We start from the raw sequence: 23,714 nt of genomic DNA, 5'->3' as shown, positions 1-23,714 counted from the left end.
ATTATTATGTATATATATACATATATATGAGTAAAGTAAAATTGTTACCATATAGCCATAAACTTTCTTATCATCCAAAACTGTTGCCTGTAGAATTATTCTTGTTACACTGAGTATTGGAACAAAGTATAGAAGAACTTTTTGCATAACATATAATTTATTTTTTGATAATGAAGCTGCACCAGTTTCGGTTCCATACTTTCGATACATCCAAAGTTGTATCGTACCAAAAATCAATAAATACAATGAAATCACAACAGTACTAATAGTATCCATGAAACATTTTGACACTCCATGTTCTACCCAAATCTCAGTAAACGTTGTATTTAGAGGACAATAAGTCATTGTTGCACTCATCTTGAATCTTTTAAAGTTTAAATTTTAATATATCATTAAGAAACCATTAAAAACAAATTTTTAAACAATATTTTTGCTATTATTTTTGTACGATACTGAACTTGCTAATTTATTATTTGTATTATCTTTTTTTTTTTATTATGCTATTTGTCTTATATGCAATTGTTGTCCTCATTTGCACATTTATTCTATGAAATTTAATAGCTGAATATATTTATAGTATCTGAAAAATCACATACCATATGTTACTAATTTCTTATTGAAATATATCTGTTTCAGTTACTTTTACATGAGAATATCTAAATCATTTAGAAACTTATCTTTAGATACGTATCTATATTATGATAAACAATGTGATTATATAAGTTATACTTTTATTATACTTACATGATATAAATATGAGAAGTATATTTATAGAAATAATTTTTAATTTCGAATTTTGAGTAGTTTTTGTTAGTTCAGTAGTTTTCTTTATCATATACAATTATATATATCTAGAGGAAACAAATTTATGAATTAAAAGATATTCTAATAAAATGTTCTAATAAATAAAATTGTTGCAAAATAATCTGTGTGTGTAATAGAAACTAACATCGCGATATAAAATGTCAAAGAGAAATTGAAATAGAATAAATAACAGTTCAAAATTTCACTTGGAGAAAGCTAATGCTTTCATTACAATTTATTTGTAATATAAAACACCTGAAAGAACAAGATCTTTTAATCTTTTTTTCGAGAAATCTGCATCATCATGTTCAACGTATGTACTTTGATTAACGATTTGAAATACTAAACAGGAATAAATTTGTTTGAAACGATAGCCTAACCTAATGCTGTCGAATGATTAAAAACATATTAAAAACAGTACTAACATGAAAATGTAATTTACATTAGAAGAAATTTTTTTCTTATAACTTTAAAAAATTATAATTTTCAAATACATCAAATTTATATTATCACGTACATCAGTTGCACAGTTTGACAGGTCACTTGGGATTACTCGTGTATATGCATGTATGCATGCATGTATGTCACATGACATGTGACGACTGTGCCGTTGTGCTTCATGGATACATAACCTTACTGTACAATAACACAATTTTGAAAGCATAATGTGTATTCTGCTATTGTATCACAAATTGCACGTGTCTTAATTGAACTATTGTATATCGTATTCTAATTAGTTTACGTGAAGATTTTTATGTAACATAATTTGTATAAAAATATTACATTGAATTGTATGTTATATTAATTTAACCTTAAATTGAGAAAAAATAATTTGTACATACATACTAATTCATATCCAGTGTAAATCTGTTTGGTTACAAAGTAATTAATCATGGGTAAAGGTCATAAGCACACGAAGCATTTAAAGTCTGAAAGGGCTAAAGTGAAGTTGAAAGCAAAGAAAACAAAACAATTACCAAAGGGATTAAATATCACAGATCCGACGTTCAAAGTTAAAAAGATTGTGATACGCGAACAATTGAAACATCGCGATGATACAGAAATTCTTAGTAAAAGGAAGCTTAATGTTAAAGTAATATTATAAATTATTAATTAGTATTACTTATTTTGTGAGTCTGTTGTGTATATGTACTTTTCTCTAATGTATGTATGTAATTTTTAGGATTTATTATCACATCTTCAACATTATAATTCAACAGTTCGACAAGATGCTGTAAGAGAACTGAAAGAAATTTTGTCACAGCATTCTTTGGACTTATTAAGTTCACAGTTTGGATCTCTTTTGCAAGGCATTTGTGCATTGTCTCTTGATAAAGAAAAAAATATAAGACATGATTCTTTTAAAGTTTTAAATTTAATTCTTGGTCCAGTATCTAATGAGCAACTTTATCCATATTGCAATGTTTTGATTTCATATTTGAGATGTGCTATGACACATTTAGATCCTCGTATTAAAGAAGATTCTTTGCTTTTTCTGGATGTACTTGTGCAAAATTGTAGTAATATTTTGGCACGAAACAGTAACAAAGTATTACCAAATTTTTTAGACATGATCTCTAGATTGCATACTGAAATGAAACCTGGAAGACAATTAACAACAACTTTAAATTCCAAAAATACTAATGTTAAATGGAGAATAAAAGTATTGGAAAGACTTGCTACTATGTTCAGTTCTATTGTTAGTTTCTATAAATCACAGCAAACTATTAACTTAAACATGACTGCACAAGTTGTACATATAGACAAAAGTACTAAACACATTCCTATTTACTTGAATACAAATTTCCAAAACTGTGAAATTAATTTTGATCGAACTGATGTTTTGAAAGAAAATGCTGGTGAAAAAACTTTAGATGCAGAAGAACTTATAAAATATGTTGAATTATTAATGCCTCTCATATTTGATAGTTGGATAGAAGTTTGTCCAGATGAGAAAAATTTAGATAATTCTGCACTTCTGATCTCTGCTGAAGCATTAGAATTATTGAAAAGTGCTGTAGGAATTATACAGTTAATAATTGAGTGTATAGATATATTGCATACTGAATGTGATGTAAACATGAAATATTGGTTTAAAAACAATTTCCAGAATAGTTTCGTAAAAAATTTCTTTTCAAAATTTCCTTATAATAAATTAAGTGCAACTGGGAATTTGCTTTCCTCTATACGAAATAGAAAACGACAAGAAGATTTTTCTGTGGACGAATCATATGATATTTGTTTAGGACATAATCTAGGACTTTGTCAAATTTATGTATGGTTTACATCAATACACAATGATGATAAAGTTGTACCTAAGTTAAATAAAAATTATTGTACATCTGTAATGAAGTATTTAAATGGTATAACAAAGTTTATATTGTTTTACATTAATAATAAGTCTTCTTTTGTACTTAACTTTTTTGTTTTTCCTTTTATAGAAAAGCTTGAAAACTGGTCAAGTATAAATAACATTGTATTACCACAGTTAATCAAGTTATTGAGAACGTTATTCCTGGAAGCAAGTAAAATTTGGTACAAAAATCATTTTGAACTGAATGAAACTCTACAAGCAGTTGTAAATGCATGTTGTAATTATTCAAAGACAGAAGTCCAATTACAATTATTTTCACTTATTAGTGATATTATGTTGGATCATACTTTACATGAATTACACAGGTAATTTCTTTTATTATTTTTTTTGAAATTTTACTTACTATAATTGACAAGAATAGTATTCTTTATTAAAAAAAAATTTCCACAAGTTAATTTTATTTATAATTTCTACAAAAATTTATATACTTTGTAGGGAATGTGCATTTAAGGAATTCATTTCAACGCTACCAAATCTTCTTTTAAAGCCAAGGATACACGAACATACAATACAAATAATAAACAAAGTTGTGCTTCGTTACAGAAATTGGATTCAAAAAGAACTTGTAACAAATTACAATGACATTATAGGTAAATACTTGAAAATATTATCTTTATTACTGTATATGTGTATATAAACAATGTGTCTATTATTTATATTACAGAAAACGCTAAAAAAATCGAAATTCTTGGATCAGAAGATGAGAAACAATCTCGTCTTATGATATGTAACTTATTTTATTTCTTAGATGCTCAAATTTTTTATTAAGTAAGAAATATATTTTTTATAATAAATATGAATGTTACATACATGTTTCTTATGTACTTAAAAGAAACAGTATTCCACTTGATTAATAAATTAATGATTCTTGCAATAGGGAAATTTAAAAGAACTATCTAGTAAAATGCAATCGTCAAAATCATTAGATTAATACGTTTCAATGGTTATTAAAAATATGTGATATTTTATCGTATACATACAATAATTACAAATTTTATCCCACATTTGTTTTGTACAATTCTGTAGTGAAATTCTTAACTGTTTTGGAAATATTCCATAATACTTATGTACAAATACTGGTATGATAATTGATTCCCTCTCCATCAATTATACTCGTCTTTATCAACTAAAGTCAAGACCTTTAGCTTCTGATAAAGTATTCAAATTTCCAAGTATATCTTAAAATCTAGTTATCATGTTCGTATTTCGCGTTGATTCGTCATCTACAAATGTATAATTATCAAATGCATATAATCTATTATTATCCTTGTGTTTTTTATCTATTAAATTCTTTTCAACTTTGTTTGCATAAGGCTGTTCTTTTGAATACGTTACGTTAATTATGTTTTCTACGCTTGGTGTTAATGGTAAAGTGGGTAATTCTTTATTAAGTTTTGGCCAACTCGAGTTATTCTTCAGTTCATGTTCTACTCTCAAATATTCTTTCTTAGATGCCTCCGGCCGATAAAACTTTGATTTTAATATCTTTTCGATCATGTATTCTATCACGAATGTTTCAATAAAGATACAAACTACGAAGTTCGCTAGAGCAAGTGCCAAAATAATGATCTTCCAGTCATAAGTCGGAGGCACAAGCAACTCAAGCAAATTTACAATCCACTCTGCAGGATAGACTGTGATGTATATACAGACGATAGTTAATAACATTATGGAAACTATGAAAGCAATGTTCGTAAAAATAGCTTTTCGGTACGGCTTTCCGCGTGAAAATATTATTGCCATAGTTATGTACTGGAACATGGAGACGCAATACACGGAATAATTTTCGTAACACGTGTATCCAATTTTGTCTGTATGAATAAATGGCGTGAACCAAGGAAAAGTACGCACCATGTGGTAAGCGATAGCTTGAAAAATAGTCATAATTAACATATGTACAGTCAAAGAGAAGATTGTCGTAAAACTTAAAAGACTAGTCATCGGGGGCTTTTTTACCAGTTTCTTTTCATATGCTCCGGTTTTTCCGAAAAATGAGGCAAAATTAACAATAAGGCATATATCAATGAAGAGAAACTCTAAATCCGTTAAGTTCGAATCAATTGAGTACAGAATTATGACGGACAAAAATTCTGTAAGAGAATAAGTAACCATGAATTTAAAAATTCCAAACGATGTCACCAACGCAGCTCGACCTTCCCTTACCACCTTTGGAACACAAGTAATGTCAGGTACCTTAGATGTAAAAGGACTTGCGACACTAAAAAAAAAAAGATATATTGTCGAACATTAATATTGGAAAAATATTTTTCTCAGTTAGGACAATAAAATCTAGTAAGCATCGTAGAGAGACACAGAATAAAGTAAAGTATAAATAAGTTAAACATTAAGTTTTTTTTTTGTTATGAGGTTAATTACGAACGTATTATACACTTGAGACTTAGAAAATGGCTTAATGGACATGGGTTTGCAAAACTTTTGTTTAATGCAAATAGTACAAGACTAGCTGGAAGTTTCGATAAGTGCGATAGATAATGATCTTAGTGTATCAACGTTCTGTGACTGTCATTATAGGGTTATCCCCACCATACCGCTTCACCTCATGTCTCTTTGCGCAAGCCTGTAAATACACGCTCTCTCTTTCAAGCGACGAGGCAAATTAACTTAGCACAAAAGTAACACTCGCTTCTCGGAAGTGGCCTTGAGCGGCCAATTGAGTTTCACTCAATTATTATATAAAAGTATAATAACTTAAAGTCGCTACACCTCATAAACAAAAGAAATGTATGGCTCTATATTTATTAGAAATTTTTGCTTAATTCGGGGTCATGGAATGCACTTGTGAATTTTGTGATACCATTTACAAATTAACTTGCATATCTATTGTATATTATGTATTGTGCCAAAAATTTTAAAAACAACTTCGCCGCACGAAATCACAACTTCAATTCCACGGTATTTTATAAGTGTAAGGTATTACCTAGATTCTGCTTCGGATAAGGATACACCAGCGTGCGCGGCTCTCAGAGCACCACAATCATTAGCACCATCTCCACACATAGCTGTAATGTTTACGAAACCATTTTGAAATGACTATCGTACGGTGTAATGCAATTAAGTATAATAAATGTTAGAAATCAACGCATACCAACATAATATCCGAGTTGCATCAACTCTAACACTAATTGTTGCTTCTGGTCGCTGGTCATCCTGGCAAATATTGCACCGCGTACACATATTTTCGGCACGATGTCCGGATAATGCTCACGCAGCAACTGCCACGACTGACCAGTTAACGCGAACCGATAATTACTATTGCCTACATTTTGTTCTATATCTTGTAATTCTGTTATCCTGAGCTTTTTACTCGGTAGATTCTTTAAAAAAAAAAAGAAGGGAATAGGTAATTACTTTCTTCTCTCCCTTGGGTGTTTCTTTTTGAAAACAATCGTTCGTGTAATTAAATCAAATTACCAATTTCGGAGATAATTCTTGAGCATTGAAATAAATCTCTGGTTGCACTTGGTTTTCTTTCATAACTATGGTCACGTCTATCACAGACTCTTGCGGCGACAAAATGCCGCACTCTTTTGCAACGCTTACTGCAGTTTGAATGTTGTCCCCTGAAATAACTTGTTTTAGCGTTTTACATTCTAAACATGTATAAATCATTTCGCTTTCTACCAGCGATGAATTGCTAAACCTCAATTACCCGTGATCATCAAAACATGTATATTGGCTGCTCTCAGTTCCTTGATCACCGGTATGGTCGGTGCTTTTAATCTGTTCTCCATGATAACTAAACCTAAGAACTCAAGGTTTTGTTCGACCGCGTCTCGGTGCAGCTTCGTTATCTGCGCATAAAAATGTAAACCATGAAAATGAAATATGATTTACGTCGAGCACAACGTCGATTACGCTCAGACAGATAACGATTAGCACGAGTACAGCGTTTTCAAAATGTTGAAACGAACGTAACGTATAAAGTCGTGCGTTTGCCAAGCTTATCGAATACGTTCAATAAAAATGATACACGTTCTTAAAATACAATTTTTTTCTGTCTTTTAACGTAATGGAAGGATTCGGTATAGAAAACAAAAATTGATTAGGTCCGTATGACAGTTTTAATTACCTTAGTACTATTCTCGGTCAATACTGTTCGACCCATAGCTATAACCCGATAACCCTGTTCCGTGTAACGTTTTAAGCAAAACATGATATCTTTGGGAATAGTTTCCGGTTTACTCAGACTAAGTATCATTTCAGGTGATCCTTTCGTGTAGGCTTTAAAAGTTTCCGATCCAAGTATGCGTACTATCACAGACATTCGTTGTAGAGAGCTTGAAAATTGATACTGTTGCACAATCCCTATTTCAGATATTTCGTTCATGTTCTCCATGAAACTGGTACCCTTCGGAGGTTTCACGATGGTTGGCGCTATGAGATCGTATTTGTTTAAGTGCCCGGTGTCTGATTCTTCTAATATCCATCCGGTGCTTTCAAACATCTAAAAGCACGTAGATAACAATTACCGAGAAAATAAATTATTCAATCAATACATTAACCGTCGAACCGATTTTAGAAAAATTTTCCTGTAAATTTACTCCAGATTTTTTCATAGAATAGAAAGTCCTTAACGTAAATTTTTTGATCTTGAGAACAAGATGTTTTAACAACACGGTTTTAATTTATGACTTATGTACCGTAATTTAAATTGTCTGTTGTATTCATGTTAAATTTTAGAATTAACATCGAACAAATCTGTTTCTCTCGTTGCTCTTGAAATCTAAAAATCTATATTAAGGACTTGCTCGTAAAAATACAAATTTCGTAGTTATTCGTGGACGAATGGCGTAACACTCGACATGCGATTTAAGTAGAGCTCAAACTTTGACAAGTACTTTAATATCTAGAGGATCTCCGCATAGTTCATCGTCGATTAGAGTCAAACTGTGACAAACTAACATCCCCTCGAAAAGGGGGTGGTTGTTTAACTTAGGAACACTTCTCTCTGATTCACCAAGGACGCCATTCGTGCAAGGTACAATGCCCCACATGTCCAAGCCATCTTCTGTTAAAGTTCCGGTCTGCAAAAGTGAAGGAAACTCTTAACTTTGAATTAAATGAATTTTGAAACAACCACAATGGATACTTCTACAATTTTTCTTTTAATTGTATAATACAATATACACGAGTAATTCTTACCTTATCGAAACATACGCAATTTATACTGCCGGATACATTAATGACTCTATTGTTAATACAATATATTTGTGCTCTTTTCAATCTCGATTGAGCGTAGAGCTTTCCCACCGTCATCGCAGCCGGCAATGCTGGAGGAATCACTATCGTGATTATATCTAACGCTTTTATAGCTATATCGCCAGCCGTGATCCCTCTGGATGCCTACAGTGACGCGGCAATCAATATTACATTTTAATACAAATTTTACCAAAAATCGATTGCGTTAGGATCGATATTGAAACGTACCTTGGTCACAATGGTATATATGAAACCACAAGTCGCAATGAACGCGAGTATGCCAATGAATTTATAAGAATCCTGATCAAACTTAAAGTCCGCTGGCGGCGGATATAAAATGGCTGCAACCAAGCCACCCTTATTGGTGTGAAAACCTGTTCGAATTACTCGCGCTAGAACTGGACTATTGTCGTAACATCTAACAGAAAATGCGAATTAATGATGACAAAGTCTGCGATTCTAAAGGTGTTACATATACCTGGACTCTTTGACTGAATTGAAAAAATTGACTTTTGGTTTTTTGCACTTCTTTTTTTAAATACGAAGTCTTCGGAAAGGTGTCGCCAAGATGTTACGCCGAAATCTGTATACAGTAATTCTCAGATAACTAAAACGAATATCGAGTCCTCAGCGTTTTAGTTATCGATGGATGGTCGAGGTTTCGTTCATTTCTAGGAATCGAGCTTTTTTATCTCGAGTCGAGATAACATTTTTATATGTTTTCTTACAGAATAACATATCTTAAAATGTCGCGTCTGTCCTTCAGTGAAACATACCGAATATTCCCATACATATTCTATGTGCTTTAGCTCGAGCGACCGACGATTGTGGATTTAAAAAGTGGTTGAATTTCAAAGCGGTATCGCATGCGTATCGATGGTAGTTAATAATGCAAAATAAAAATATTTATATCTCTTACCGTATCTTCGTAAGTGTATCATCAATGGATCGGTAAGATTCTCCCGTCAGAAATGTGTCCAAAAACGACTTTATTTGGATTATTGTTGTACGAATACGGTTGTGCGTAATCTCATTTGCATCGGGAGAATTTCGCTAATTTGTTAACAATACTCTTGCGAAGACACAATGGGAAATATGAAAGTTTTTACGTTAGATTGCATTGTAATGCAAGTCGCGCTCAATCTTGGTCTATCTTGCCCATTCTTCTCGTTGAACGTCCTGCTCGTGGTTGAATTTCAATAAAAAATACGAAAGGTCGATTTCAGGAACTAACTTGCTACCATTCCTCCAAAAGAACATTTTAAGCGGGCCCGACTCTGCACATTTTAACAAGGGATTAAATGGCTATCAATTACCTTACTGATTACCAGTGATGGGGCTTTCTGATGAAAATGCGTCTAGATTTATCCACAATATTGTCTCTCAGGTTGTCACAAAATTATTCTACTAGCCGTATCTTATTCGATCTCACTGTGTCTCACTTTCATTCTCAACGAGTAGAAAGTGAAGCAAGCTGAAGAAATAATAGCTATCAAAGCACGTAAATCTTTTGATAATACCGTCATGAATATACAATGATAAAAATTGTAATTTTCATAAATTCGTACTTCCTCGCTCGTTTAGATCCAGGATCATTGATTGCACAAGTCGACGGTTCGCTCGCGCTAAGTAAACATAAACACTGACGGAGGTGTTTTCGTTTAAGTTATCCGAGAAGAATCGTTTCGTTTACTCCAAGAATCGACTCTCGAGACTTCCGACACAAACTTCAATCCTAGTTTTCCACGACGGTGCGATCTCCGAGACATTGAGAATCGATAAAATTGAACGATCATTGGAGAGAAAATCCCAAAATCGTAATTTTTCTTCAGCCATTCAGGTACACGTAACACCGTTTAACGTCGAAAAAAAATTGCACGTGGTACAGGTATCGCACCTGGTTTGAATAATGGTAGTGCCACTATATATCGTGTGATGGGAACATTCTTTGGGATCGTACAAAACGTGACGCGATGGTAATGGGGTTTTCGTAACTGGCACAGACTCTCCTGAAATTGTAACAATAGGATTGGCGATACAAAGAACGGGACAGCATTCGGTTTGGATTGTCAGTGTCTTACCGGTCAGCATTGATTCATTTAGTATGCATTGCCCTGTTAACAGCACCGCGTCGCATATAACGGTGGCTTGATGCTTGGGCAGTTCTATGATATCGCCAGGCACCAGCTCGCTGCTCGGTATACTTTCTGACACCGTCTGACTCCTGTGCACGCGAACAGTTTCTACGGATGCGACTGTGCCGCAAAGATTGATTTGATTCTGCAAAAGAAAGAGTTCAGGTTTCGCTCCGTCGAAGAATACGGGGGGGGGATTTCCGAGATGTGAATTGACGCTTTGAACCCGGCGATTCGTATTTCCTTAGCGCTGTCCGTGACTGGGAATAATGGTGTTCAATTAGATGCAAACTGTCTTAATATCTGCGTCGATTTAAATCGTAGGAAGCGTTGCTCGGAAAAGTTCTAACACGATGTTAGTTACGATAGTATCTTTACGAGTCGAAGCGTAAAAATTCGAAGGTGAACTATTTGAATAGAATGTGTATAATTTTATGTAGCAACACTCGGTGGAGTAACGAACGTTGAAAATAAATATTGCGGAGTCCGTCCAAGACGGTGTTCCGTGTACCGTGTAAGACGGTGCTTGGAGATCAGAGTCATCTTTTTCACGGGTACACGCGAATTTAAGGTCACGTCCAATGCAAAACGCGATGCTGGTTTCTCGTTCTAATACACAGATACACGTCTTAATACACGGGTGTGTACGGATTCGCGGATACACGTGAACTTAACCATTTCATTCACGATTGTCCGGATAAAATATTTCGATTTGAATAGTTCATCCTGGATAATTGTTGTTCGTTATTCGTAGCGATAGAATTCGAACGAGGACTCGCTGAAAAAAGAGATTCCTTACACACTTACGCACGTGGAGATTTTTTAAATCGCGTATTACGTTTTGTAATTGTTAATTGTTTGCTTACTGTAATATTGTAATAAATATTGTAATATCGTAATACCGTAATTTGTAATAAATTACAATTGTAATTGTTGAAGAATTGTGACCAAGAAATTGAAAGTAATCAGCGTGAAGGACTTGCTTATATTGCCAGAAATATTATCTAAGTGCGTATGTTTCATCGTCTCGAGTGTAAACCTAACATTGTTTTAACATTTTTGATATTACAAGGATAAATATAGATAATGAAAGATATTGTTTCAAGACTAGTGATTCTGTTTACGACAATACAACATCAATAACCGGTACCTATTTACGTGTCAAGTGGTACCGGTCTCAAAGCGTCAAAGGACGATGAAAATGATTACTGTACCTTACGGGTTTGTATTATGGAACTTATGATGCCGAACAGTGACATACATATGATTGCTGCGGTGTAGTACAGGTAGCCCTCCGCGAACCACACGCACAGAGTGAAAACTTGGAAAATGTAGAACGGATTTAGAACTTCCAATAGCAGCAACACGCCTATACTTTGTACGGGAACGATAATCTCATTGCTGCCGTAGACGATGCGCCTGGAAGAAGAAATCGATCGCTCGGTCACCATTTCGGGCCAAACTTTGATCACTTTTTCGAACGTCTCGTTAAAAATTCTAGGGTTAACCGAAAGTAGGATGAATAACCGGTTCTCAAAATCAAAATTTTACTCCGAATTGAGGGTGCAGAGTCATTTCTACCATTGTTTACGTTTCCTCAGCGCGAGAGATATATTGATCCGAGTGGCCGACAAATGCTCAGATAAATACTGACTGACCTTTACCTACGCGTTGCATTGAATTTCATCCTCTAATGAAACGTAAAATTTGCATATTTTTCATTGCATCTTCGTGACAACGTTGTCAATGGATTGGTAGGTTCACACCAACGAAAACGAATCCAAACGCGACCTTTTAAACAGTCCCAAAGGCAAAGAAACAAATACGTTTGGTGTTTGTTACGAACCACGTACAAATAACGAAGACAATACGATCCATTGCACAGTAGTTAGTAATATTTCGATTCGCGGAATCTAAACGAGATTCGTGTACTGTACAATCGAAGATACTTGGAAAGTTGGTCGAGTCCCGATTCATTTTTATCGGGAAAACCTGGCCAATCCATTAGCCACACGATACTCTTGTATAATGAAAAATATAAAAAACTTTCTATTGTATTAACGTTGACACGTCGATACGCGTGCGACATCGTTTTCAAGTTTTGGCCACTCGCTAGCCGTTGCGTTATCTCGCTCACTGTCGTTATATTCCTTCACGCTCCATTTTGGACGATTCGAAACGTCTCTTTGTGTGAACGGTCGATCAAACCTACGGGCAAACTTCCAGTAAACCACGACCGTGTATGTACAAATCTCTTAAACTTGAAATAGAATTCACTATCGACCTCGAATTCGAAATACCCGGCGGGCCCGATTTTGTCACGTTTCAACGGGCAACTACCGTATTTGTAATTTTACCATACCTAAGGCATTGTTCCTCTTTCGAAAGTCCTTGATTGCTATTGAGATGAAGGTCCGAGCACAATGTGTATTTATCGAGACCTACTAATCTCGCAAACGTGTTCTGCGTGATATCCCATACGTAACACTGCTTCTTACACCAAAACGCTTTGTATTCAAGGACCTCGCATTGCGTGCCATTCTCTAAATTGATTTTCAGCTTCTTGCATCTGATCTTCTCGATTAGATCGTCGTGGTTCTCGTCCAAGCTCTTCGATAAATCTTGCGCGCTATATGCAACAATAACAAACACGAATCTCGATTTGCGCGTAACTGCGAGGATCTTCAACGAAGACCGGTTCGATGAGAAATTTGAAACTGAACTGACCTCAGATTCCTGGCAGAAATGGTTTTTACTTCCTTCACGAAGTACGACTTGTATTTCCCTTGGTAATTATCCTGCGTAAATATTCACGTTAACGATTATTAATCAAACGATCGGGATCAATTTATCCTGCTTAGAGATTTCACTTTCACGCGGGTTTCTAGTTATTAAATGTATGTCAAGCTATGTTAATTTTTAATTCCCGATGGTTTAACGTATGAGTCACGTAAAGGTCATCACTCGCCCGAGGTGATGCATATCGGTGAGCATATTTATATGGACTCTGTCACGAGTTTCTTTTCGCGATTGTATTAACGATATTTGCATATCGTTTGGCTCGGAAAATTTATTACCCTTTCGGACGGATTAATGGATACGTGACATAACAATTACGATCGGAACTAATTGCCAGGAAAATGTTATACAAACGTGTACAATTCTTACGGTTATGAGCAATCTAGTTGCACGATTCAATGGACATTTCTTGTGGGTCGCATAGAGACGCAACTGAGGATACCAGTGGAAGAAGAGTCTGACCCATCCAATGGTCAACACGTAAGAGATACAAGTCAGGAAGTTTTTCAAATTGCTCTTCTCGAATCCGTAGACACGCTGAAAGACGATATTAAATTCGACACAATGATAACGTTCTGTTTCTCGCTTGTTCTTATTTCTCAGAGCACTCACCATATCCTCATCTTGGCCGGTGTAAATCTTTTGCCACTGAATTTCCGACGTTTGGTCATTCTTTACCCCTAAGTGAAGAGAATACAAATTTGTGCCTTTTACAAATTTCACGCAACGAAATCTCTTACAATTAGAAACGAGTGAATCGATCGACTCTCAGATTGAAATATTTGACAGAAAATCGAACAACGTTAACCGTAATCCATTGGATCTTGAGAGATAAAACTGGGAACAAATCGAGTTCAATCGAGACAATTTCTTATATTATCAACAATGATTAAATTAAAGGTGACACTTTTGCTGTGTAAAATTATCGAGGCAATTGAATCACAGCGGGACGCTTATAATTGAACGTTTATTTCGTTATCGTTTCGTTGGATCAAATCAGTTATAACACTCGACTAGTCAATTTCACGTGAAAAACTGATAATTCTTTTATAAACAGTATGTCGTTAGATGGCGATAACGTTTGGCTCGTTATCGGGTCATCACACGCGATTACATCTTAAGCGAAGAAATATGTAGGGATTTTTAGATATTTGATGGAAGTTCAACAAGACAAGTATCTGAGAAACGCGCAACATTGCCTCCTCTTATCTGGGACAAATAGTAGTCTTCCTTTTTTATGTTGCCTCTATTTCAACATTAAGCTATTGACAATGCAATGTCGGTATCGAGAAATACCACGAATACATGGATCGAAAATTAAGCAATCCCTACGAGAGTATTTTTGGTAAATTTCTACGTCCGCGTAAATTTTATTTCGTGCACTTAAATTTATTTAAGACACGTAACAAGATTCACGGTACCGATATTTTCTCGAGAAACGAATAAAATACAGGTGAAGACCGTTCTAACGAAAGTTAAGTTTACCGATGAGTTCTTATTATTTTCTTCGAGCAGGTAATCGTGCCAATTGCAATTACGAAACAAAAAAATATTAAAGTTATATCAATTTATACGAAAGAACCCTTATCGTAGTGAAACATTTCGAACGTTCGAAGATTTCAGCATTCTTTCTTTTTTTAGGCGTCATTGCAGTCTTGAAAAAGGTATAGCGACCCGTATTAAAAAAAGGTCGCGTAAAATCACTTGGTCGATTAATGCAAATCGTCCTGTCCAATTCGAAGGATATTCTTCTTTCAAGTACCAACGTTACGACGTACCTACATGTATGTATTAGGTATGCATTGAATTAATTAGCAAAATGACTTTGTACGTCCTCTGCCATTACAAAGCACCGTTTCCGCGTTTTCTGTACCGACTGTGCCACGTGAGATCAAGTCGAAGAAATAACGACGAGTTTCGGTCAAAAGCCATCGTTTTGTTTCTTTTTTCTTCAGAGAAAACCGGGTTTACGAATTTTCCATGTAATCCGTTCGATCGTAAATTCGTCCGAAACGACCGTCTCCGGCGAAGTGGCGCGTTGAAACGCTTCGCGTCGTCAATTGATACGGTTGTATTGATAAAGTATTTCAAACAAACGAGACTCACCATTGGATGTTGTCATAACTTCAGGCTTTTGCTGCTAAAATCTGACCGAGTTCCACGTTGATGTTCTTCAAAATTCGTGTCACCGTCCGAGAATCTCCGCTTGCACGATCCAATACTGAAATCAAACGGAGAAAGCTTTTACGTGCAAACGAGCGAACCGAAGCTTCCTCGCTGAATCTCGCCGTAAAATTGTGAAGCTTCGTCGTTGACGAGAATAGTAAAAGAAACGTAAAGTTCACCTTTAAACACACGTGAAACGAAACAGGTGATTAGATTTCTTGATGGGCTCATTATGTGAAAGAAGATACGGTCAGACGTTAAATAGGTAGTTCGACAATGAACGTGATCACGGTGACCATGCGCTTGAATTACATCGTTGACACAATAAATTGTTGGCGAGTCAAGTAGCGAAATTACAGCGAGCCACGTGTCCTGACCGAACTATGTAATCCTATTCAAGTTTTGAATCGCGCGTAGGTGAACGAGGACCCGGTAACAAGACGATTGTCTTCCGCTAACAATACAGCAGTCAGACAATAATTAAAACATTCTATTATATCTCGCAACGATACTCTGTATCGTCTTTGGTAGATCGTTACCTCAATGGTACTTTTGTAATTAGTCGGTGACACGGAAAATTTACCGCGCTCGAAGCCACCTGTTACGAAAAATTTAACGTTTAAATTATCCGTTATTCCGGGAGATGGACAAATTAAAAATCTTTAAGAAATATTTCTTTTCGAACGATTTTAATTTTAATTTTAATCTTACGTTTTAACGTCGTCAATTCCCGGTTATCGATTTTTCTTTAAATTTATAGATTGAAAATATTTTGTGTACGATTAGGAAATAGACGAAAATTACTGCTTTCGGATTACGTATTTAGTTCACGATATTTAGTTATCGTCGTTTTACAAGATGCACACACGTTCTCTCAATTTACACGATCGAAAAATATTTATATTGATCGATATAGAAAAATATACAATCTCCCGATTTTGATAAAGACTATCTCAATTACATCTTAATTAAGGCTCTTTCGTATGACATACGTAAGTGAGATTGGAGGGAAATATTTGATTCATGAGTTGTAGTCTTTAATTCAATCCACGTTCCACGCTCGCGATAACGAAGTAGACACGAATGCATGTCGCGGAATAGAATTACTGTTACAATTAATCTTAACACGTTTTGTACAGTATTTCTCAAATTTCTTAACCAGGAAATAATACAAATGAATAAGTTGAAAAGGAAGTGTATTCGTTTTTCTTTTTAAAAGAAAAATTATTTTAAGGTTCACCCTTTATCGAACAATATTACTTTGATCGGATAATCTTCTGCAGACGGTTTCGTCGATTGATTTAATTGTCTAATTATTCCTATTTCGCTAACTTTGTTATTTCAAGCGTGAACCATTCAAGCTTCGAATTAATATTTACAAATTGATAACAGAGATAATTTTTTATTAAAATCGAACAAGTGTAAAGTTAATATAAATTTTGTTGGATTAGATAAATGAAAAAAATAGATATACATCGTGTAAAGTAATGATAACCTGTAAAGAGCTACGCACTATCTGAAAGTAGAATTTTTTTGTTATTTTATTAGTGAAAGTCACATTAAAATATCTTGAATCGTTCAAAAGTTATTAATTTATTTTGATTTTCGCGGAGCGACACTTTCACTCCCCCTTTGCTCCGTTCGTTGCAGACTTAGGGGAAAATTGACAACGGCAACCGATGACGACTACGAATGTGCAAAATTTAACGAATATACATGGAAGGGAAAATTGTACTATTATTGACGAAGACTCAAACATATGAGTCAAAACTGTTATAACATTAAAATGTAGGAACAGCGAGCATGGATCATCATTATTTCTAAGAAATGTTAACAAAGAGGAGAACAAGGAGAGCTACAGAAGTAACTCTAATTGTTTCCAATGAAATTGGACAGAGTGGTAGATCTATATGTACAATAAATGTAACTATAATTTTAGCCGTAGACGATCAGTCAGTTTTGGGAACTGCAGGTATACAAATTTGAAATTCTCTGTAATTATATACGTAATAAAACGATTCACCCAATTGTTAATGATTGCTGTGGTGCACCCTTTTACCTCGATATATGTACCTGCATCTACGTATTATACAAAGTATATAAAACTTGTATTATAAACTGTACATAATAATTGTATATTATTATTGATCTACTGAAAAAAAAATTTTTTTATTTTTTTCATTGGATTCGAACTCGGTAAAAAAAATTTATAATAATTCAGGCTAGCCGTTACGCCACAGCGACTACTGGTAAGAAATCGTTTTATTCTATGGCCATATCTGACTATGTGGTTATTCTACATTTTTATACCCTACTTTTCTTAAAATTGGCTGATCATGTACGGCAAAAATGACAATTGCGCTTACTGTAAATATAGATCTATCACTCTGTCGAATTTCATTTCAATCGGTGAAGGTTACTTCTGAGATTCCCCTTATAAGATTGGATCACTTGCGACGAGGTTCTCCAAGCTGGAATCCAGGTGTCTAGAATGTTTATCTAGTTCTTAGTGGCTTAGACTAATACTCTTTGGAGTGCAAATTTTACTCGATTATGTTTTGGAAAATCTTGTTATGTACTTGATATGTGAAATAAACGACTATCCAATAACTGAATTGAATTTCTGTTACCGACTTTATAAACGGGTGTTACTTTTTTCGCTGATCTTATATCTTAGCTGTAAATGATTAAAATTTTGACGCAAATGGATGGTACGTTAAAAAATTATTAACATTTTAGTAGCAATACTATGGTACATAGTAACAAATGCAGGAATTTCGAACGATGGTAAAGAAATGTGACGTAATGATCTCCCTCTTAAAATTTTACCAAAAAAAAAAAAAAAAAATTTGGATAAACAAAAGAACTGTGCTCGATTTACGCTGGAGTTGCTAATCGAAAATCAAGAAGATCAAGGGGAACAAAAACTTTTTGCACTCGATAGTAATCTAGCGATCAGATTACTTTTTGTTTCTTAAATTGAATATGTCGATGAAAATTACCTGATATAATAATATTGAAACGTTCAAAGTCGCTTGTGACCAAGATACTCGAGACGATACCCAAATCAGGTCCAAAAATCGTTTCACTCGTTACTTCGTTAATCTGTATCGATACAGAGGAAACATACTTTGAATAAAAAAAAAAAATTTATAGCAATACGACCATTATTTCATTGTTTGCAGCCTTAATCCGGTTATTTATCAGAGATACTGTGCCCATGTATGTACAATTTGTTCGTATCACATTTTATTTCAATACGAAAAGCTTACGATATCGCGCGATGCTGCTCTAATTCTTTTCAAAATTGTATTAAAGACCTACATTATAGTAGCTTTTATACATTACTAGCGACGCATGATGTTTCAAGTCATTACGAGCATGTTCTTCTAGATAGTTACAGCACTGGCGGTCATTCTTCGCCTCGCGGCACAACTGACGTCTACACGTCGGTAACAGTTCAACTCCTTCGCATCTGACTACTTTTTTCTATCTATAAATGACATTTAATATCTTGAACGTAATGCCTCAAACGAAATTTCGTCATTCGCGATTTTTATACTATTTTTTCGTGCACAATCACTTCTTAAAATATCGAACGCCCTGCATATGCTTTTCTACGTTGTCACTACAATATTTCATACAGATAGCTATACAGAAACTATTGTAACGACACTTGTATTTTCTCGCTTCTATATTATAGTTAAGATATTGGATATATATATATATATATATATATATATATATTACTAAATATTTTTTACAGATAATTTTATTTTAGATTAATTACTATGATTGAATTGATACCAAAGAGTTATCATGTGTTTTAAACAGAACGATGAGATTGTAGAATTTGTACTAGAGTATTGTAGTATGAAAATACCACTGTCAAGACACTGAAGAGAAACCAAGTCCGGAAAGACGTCTGGTGGGATAAGAGGCTGACCTAACGTTCTCCCATGGTGAAGATTTTCTTTAATTTCGCGAGTTATGCATTGGAAATTGACAGAGTATCGATAAAAATCACACTTCACGTCGATACGAAGGTACCGAAGTGGAAACTTGCAGATACTAGATAAAATTTCGAGAATGTACTTAACGTTCCACTTCCGGTAGCCATTATTTTCCACGTTTGAAGGGTAACACGCGGAACCTGGTTGACCTCGAGTAATTTCTTTGTCTAGAAGTAGATTGTGCGATTAGTCAACAACGAGGTAAACACGTTCATAATTTTCCGCAAAAGCATCACATCTCTGTGTAGAAAGTATTCTATCATCGATATATAGATCGAATAAGCGAATAATAGAACGTAGTAGCTGGTCTTTTGAACGCGCGTTCAAGGTTCTGGATCAAACTCGTGCAACTTACCAGCGTACGTACTACCAGCGACATCATTCTACCGTTAATCAAATTTATGTAACTTGGAAAAGATGCATCAGGGATTTTTCTTCTCGATATCGTTCTAGCGTGAACCGGTTAAAGAACAAGATAAAATGGAATTGACAAGATACTCATACGTTGCGCGTTTACCTGTAACTGGTACACTTAGAAGCTTATACTTGAAATATACCTGAGTTTTTCAAACTGTTCTTTTCAATTTGTCAATTTGTAATTTCCAGCACCTTTTTTCTTCACCAAAAAAAAAAAAAAGGAACATCGTTCCAACCTTTTCCAAATCGGTAAAAAATCTTTAACTCTAGAATGATAATTATATTTCGTTGTAATTTAAATAATAATAGCCGAATTCTTTTATTTCGAGTTTAAAGGAAATTATAATACAATGCAAATCGGACAAATGTCAATTGTTAAGAGATAAAAAAGTTGTGGGTTCGTAAATGCGTCACAACTTCTGACGTTTTTACAATATAAGATCAAAACTTGATTTCGTAACTATTGAAACATCGTTTCAACGAAGAGTCGAATAATTTTCCATTAGTGAATTAGGACAAATATCAAATATCGTATCTAAAAAAAAGTTGCTCGTTTTGAGAAAGGAAAATATACGAGCTTTTTATATTGATTATATTTTTGTGAACTTGAATAATATTTATATTTAAAAATTATATTCTTATTGCGCGATTGAAAATTACAGGAATAAGAGAAGTGTAAATAATCCAAGTAAAACGTAGCAAAGAAATGTCACTGCAAACAGTGCTTACATTGTACATCTATCGTCTATGTTACTAACTAATGCTAACAAGTTTCCAAGAACTTTATAATCTTTTGTTGACAAGAACAATAAAACAATTCAGAGTAACACAGAAATAACAAAGCTGGCAATATTAAAAAACGTTTCACCTAAATAACATTTTACCGAACAATTTTATTACACGAAAATTACGGTAGCTGTGAAAACAATAATATTATTGATTCAAAGTCGACTGAAAGTTAGGATAATACCAGATAGGCCAGCTCAATGCAACAACCCATTTCTCTGCAGTAAGTGAAAATAATATCTCTCGGGTCCCCAGGACGCGAGTGTACCAATTAAGGATTAAACTACATATCATACACACGCGTTCTTATTTTATAATTAGTGACGAATCATCGAACGAGCGATGAAGGCGTGCGCCTTGGGGCCCACATATCGATTAGCTTCCAAAACCAATAAAAAAAGTTATTATTTCGTTTCAAAGTTTTATTTCAACGGGCATCAAATTTTATTTATACATAATACGAAGAATTCGAAAAACAAGATGATCCAACAATTACATTACGGAAATATTATTGATAGATTTGTCGCTTAAAAAAAAACAAAAAAGTAGCATTGTAAAAATAAGTACCTTTTATATATTCTTGTTTCATCAATCCTATATAATTTTCTTCTATTCTTCATATTATAAAAGTAAGAACTTCAAATAAAAATCGCTACCTCCTATTTATTCGTTTCAACTTCAACATTTTGAAACATCAAACGCAGCTACTCGAATACATAATCCTCCCATAATAGCAATAATTGCGGCAATTTTTTATAATAATTAAACCAGTCTTTCGCGTAATCTACCTCGATGCGAAGAACAGGTAAAATACAACGACTATAGCGTCCTACTGATTCAACTATACGCACTTCTGCCTCGAAAAGGTCGTTAATAAACGAGAAACGAAGGAAAAGCTGGTCTACCTTTTTCCAATTATAGTGCCGTTAGCGATTCTTCGTTATATAACGAAAACGAACCGACGATCGCGATACAACTGATAAAGACGTTGTAAACGAAAAACATTAAGAATCGACCGAATGGCTACGAGAACCGATTAATAGATCGTACACGTCACGAAAACGATGTATGCGTAAAACTAGGTAAATAATATCGCTCTTAGCGCGTTTTGTTGTTCGTTGAAACTATTGGTTTTATATAATTTCCATTCTGTTGCGAAATGTGTGTCGCGAGACCACCTAGATTCAACCGTGTCGTTAGAAATGCAACTCGCGCTTCTATACTTTTAGGTAAAGGCTGTTGCGTAACACCGGTACATGCAACTTTGGATCGCTCGTAACTTGTTATTTCGTAAAGATCAGTGATCTGTAAAAGAAACAGGGTTGGAGAGGGGATACAAAAGTCACCCCTCCTCTCCCCTCCCCGCTCGCCCGCTACCGGCGGGACAAAAACGGTCGTACCGGATCAAAAACGACATTTTCTTACGTACTGATTCAAACCACTTTCACTGTAAGTCCTTTTTTCCCTTTTTTCGAGCGATTAGGACCAATCGGAAAAGGGATCGTCGCGTCGACCAAAACTATCGGGAGGGGAGAGAGTTTCTGGAAAATTTCGGCGAACGAGCATTACGAATATTCAGTGAATTAGATAGCAAATGTTTATTGTGTAGTTTACTTAGAAATCGACAGTTCTAACAACGCGTTTAGCGTAGCACAATGCGTTTAGCGTGGTAACGTTTCCAAGAGGTACGAAGTATATAAATATACTTAATTCATGAAACGTTAGATGGCTCGTAAAAATATAATTGTATGGTTTTTGTATTGGATACTTATCGGTGTAAAGTTTAATCGAAAATTGGAAATTCTAATATAATGATTTAGAAATATTGAATCTCTCGGGGTCACTTAGCGAGCGATGCCCTAGTTATTTTTATTAGCGTATTGTAATTTGTAAAAATGTAATGTTTGTTTTGTTCGACGCTTGACGATAAATTTAATTGGTAATTAAAAATTATACGAATGCGAGGGAAATACCATAAATTAATGAACTAATGTTATTTTTAATATTTATTTCTAAAATAGTTGTACATTATTATTATTATAAGAATATTGAATACATTATTATGCGTTAACGTAATTTGACTCGCGTATTACACATCGTAAACGTACGATTATATTTCTGTCACACTAATCATTTACCAGTAAATAATTGAAAATTAACAAAGAATGCTAACAATTTCTCCCTCCTTTTAAGACCATGGACAATCAATGTACGTAATTAGTAAAAAAAAAAACAATTAGATTTTCTTCTTTTTTCTTTCATTTTGAAAAGCATAGAAATCCACCGTTATTTCGCAAACAAGGATTTGAAAGACTCATTTCTCCTTTGTTATTAGATGTTGCAAGGATTGTTTGTTATTATAGAAATTAGATAAAATTACAGGATACGAAAATTATTTTAACCTTCGCGTGGAGCAATTGATGGAAATGCTTCTAGTAAATAAGAAAAAAAACTTTACTATTCGTTTACTTACTCGAACTTTAAACAGCCCTTTCCTTGATTCGATCCCTTTACTCTCACAGGGATGTAGTCCAAGGTATTCGCACGAATCCGTACATTCCCAATGAACCTGCTTTCGAGCAATTTTTGATGCTTATTGTTTCTTCACTGATCGCAGAAGACTCACAGGGTTCGTCTCGGTACACCGTAGAACGATTCTTCTTTCGATTCCGCGTTCGAGATTATCTCGAGAGACATCAATTGGCGGGAGTAGAACGGTCGAAAATTACCGACCCAAGGTAAAGGCAACGGAATCAGAAGCGCTCAACCGTGTCAAAACGGCATGCATAAAAAATAAAATTAAAATCGAACACTAGAAACCCGTCGAAAAGTAAATGCGCAATGATATTGCAAGAGGTATCGGGAAAATTGACAGTTTAAAGAAACAAATAGAAAGTTGACTTCCGAAAGGACTGCGCGAGAGTATTAAATGATCGTCGAATTTATAATTTCGTCGAATATAATTTTCCAGATGCACAATCACCTGTTTCGCGTCGCGCG

At 34.5% G+C, this 23,714-nt stretch overlaps 3 protein-coding genes across 6 annotated transcripts in view; 1 reads left to right on the top strand and 2 right to left on the bottom strand.

Moving 5' to 3' along the window:
* Hmt-1 (ABC transporter ATP-binding protein/permease Hmt-1) overlaps window positions 1-1,365 on the bottom strand; it is a 5,175-nt gene extending 3,810 nt beyond the window's left edge. For 2 of the 4 annotated variants that reach the window (XR_012991288.1, XM_076305801.1), the window contains exons 1-3: window positions 1,230-1,365; window positions 745-851; window positions 49-580 (exon numbers count right to left, since the gene is read on the bottom strand). Coding sequence is in view for 3 of the 4 variants with exons in the window: in XM_076305801.1 (XP_076161916.1) it covers window positions 49-357 (309 nt within the window). In the remaining variant the exon portion in view is untranslated. The other 2 variants (XM_076305803.1, XM_076305804.1) reach the window with 2 other exon arrangements.
* Window positions 1,319-4,200, top strand: LOC143143917 (testis-expressed protein 10). Its single transcript, XM_076305805.1, has 5 exons — window positions 1,319-1,897; window positions 1,988-3,167; window positions 3,246-3,483; window positions 3,614-3,768; window positions 3,843-4,200. The coding sequence occupies exons 1-5, from the start codon at window positions 1,697-1,699 to the stop codon at window positions 3,944-3,946; spliced, it is 1,878 nt and encodes a 625-aa protein (XP_076161920.1). The 5' UTR covers window positions 1,319-1,696; the 3' UTR covers window positions 3,947-4,200.
* On the bottom strand, window positions 3,923-23,714 carry LOC143143915 (polyamine-transporting ATPase 13A3). The gene is made up of 18 exons (XM_076305800.1): window positions 23,188-23,714; window positions 15,439-15,553; window positions 13,945-14,012; window positions 13,702-13,869; window positions 13,261-13,331; window positions 12,896-13,162; window positions 11,748-11,952; window positions 10,480-10,678; window positions 10,296-10,407; window positions 8,627-8,816; window positions 8,342-8,542; window positions 8,038-8,223; window positions 7,269-7,643; window positions 6,849-6,990; window positions 6,611-6,759; window positions 6,285-6,513; window positions 6,117-6,198; window positions 3,923-5,396 (listed from the first exon to the last, which is right to left on the bottom strand). Exons 2-18 carry the CDS (start codon window positions 15,452-15,454, stop codon window positions 4,358-4,360), a joined length of 3,699 nt encoding a protein of 1,232 aa, XP_076161915.1. The 5' UTR covers window positions 15,455-15,553; window positions 23,188-23,714; the 3' UTR covers window positions 3,923-4,357.

The sequence above is a fragment of the Ptiloglossa arizonensis genome, chromosome 2, assembly GCF_051014685.1.
Source record: "Ptiloglossa arizonensis isolate GNS036 chromosome 2, iyPtiAriz1_principal, whole genome shotgun sequence".
NCBI classification, from domain to species: domain Eukaryota; kingdom Metazoa; phylum Arthropoda; class Insecta; order Hymenoptera; family Colletidae; genus Ptiloglossa; species Ptiloglossa arizonensis.
This window is presented reverse-complemented; position numbering and strand designations above follow the sequence as displayed.

What these genes read in the sequence shown, in the direction of transcription:
- LOC143143917 (XM_076305805.1), top strand. Translation starts at nt 1,697, where the DNA reads ATGGGTAAAGGTCATAAGCACACGAAGCATTTAAAGTCTGAAAGGGCT. An exon ending in ACTTTACATGAATTACACAG is followed by an intron (nt 3,484 to 3,613) that starts GTAATTTCTTTT and finishes TATACTTTGTAG; the next exon opens with GGAATGTGCATTTAAGGAAT. An exon ending in AAATTACAATGACATTATAG is followed by an intron (nt 3,769 to 3,842) that starts GTAAATACTTGA and finishes TTTATATTACAG; the next exon opens with AAAACGCTAAAAAAATCGAA.
- LOC143143915 (XM_076305800.1), bottom strand. An exon ending in CCGGCCAAGATGAGGATATG is followed by an intron (nt 13,870 to 13,944) that starts GTGAGTGCTCTG and finishes ATCGTCTTTCAG; the next exon opens with CGTGTCTACGGATTCGAGAA. An exon ending in TGACCGAGAATAGTACTAAG is followed by an intron (nt 6,991 to 7,268) that starts GTAATTAAAACT and finishes TTTTATGCGCAG; the next exon opens with ATAACGAAGCTGCACCGAGA.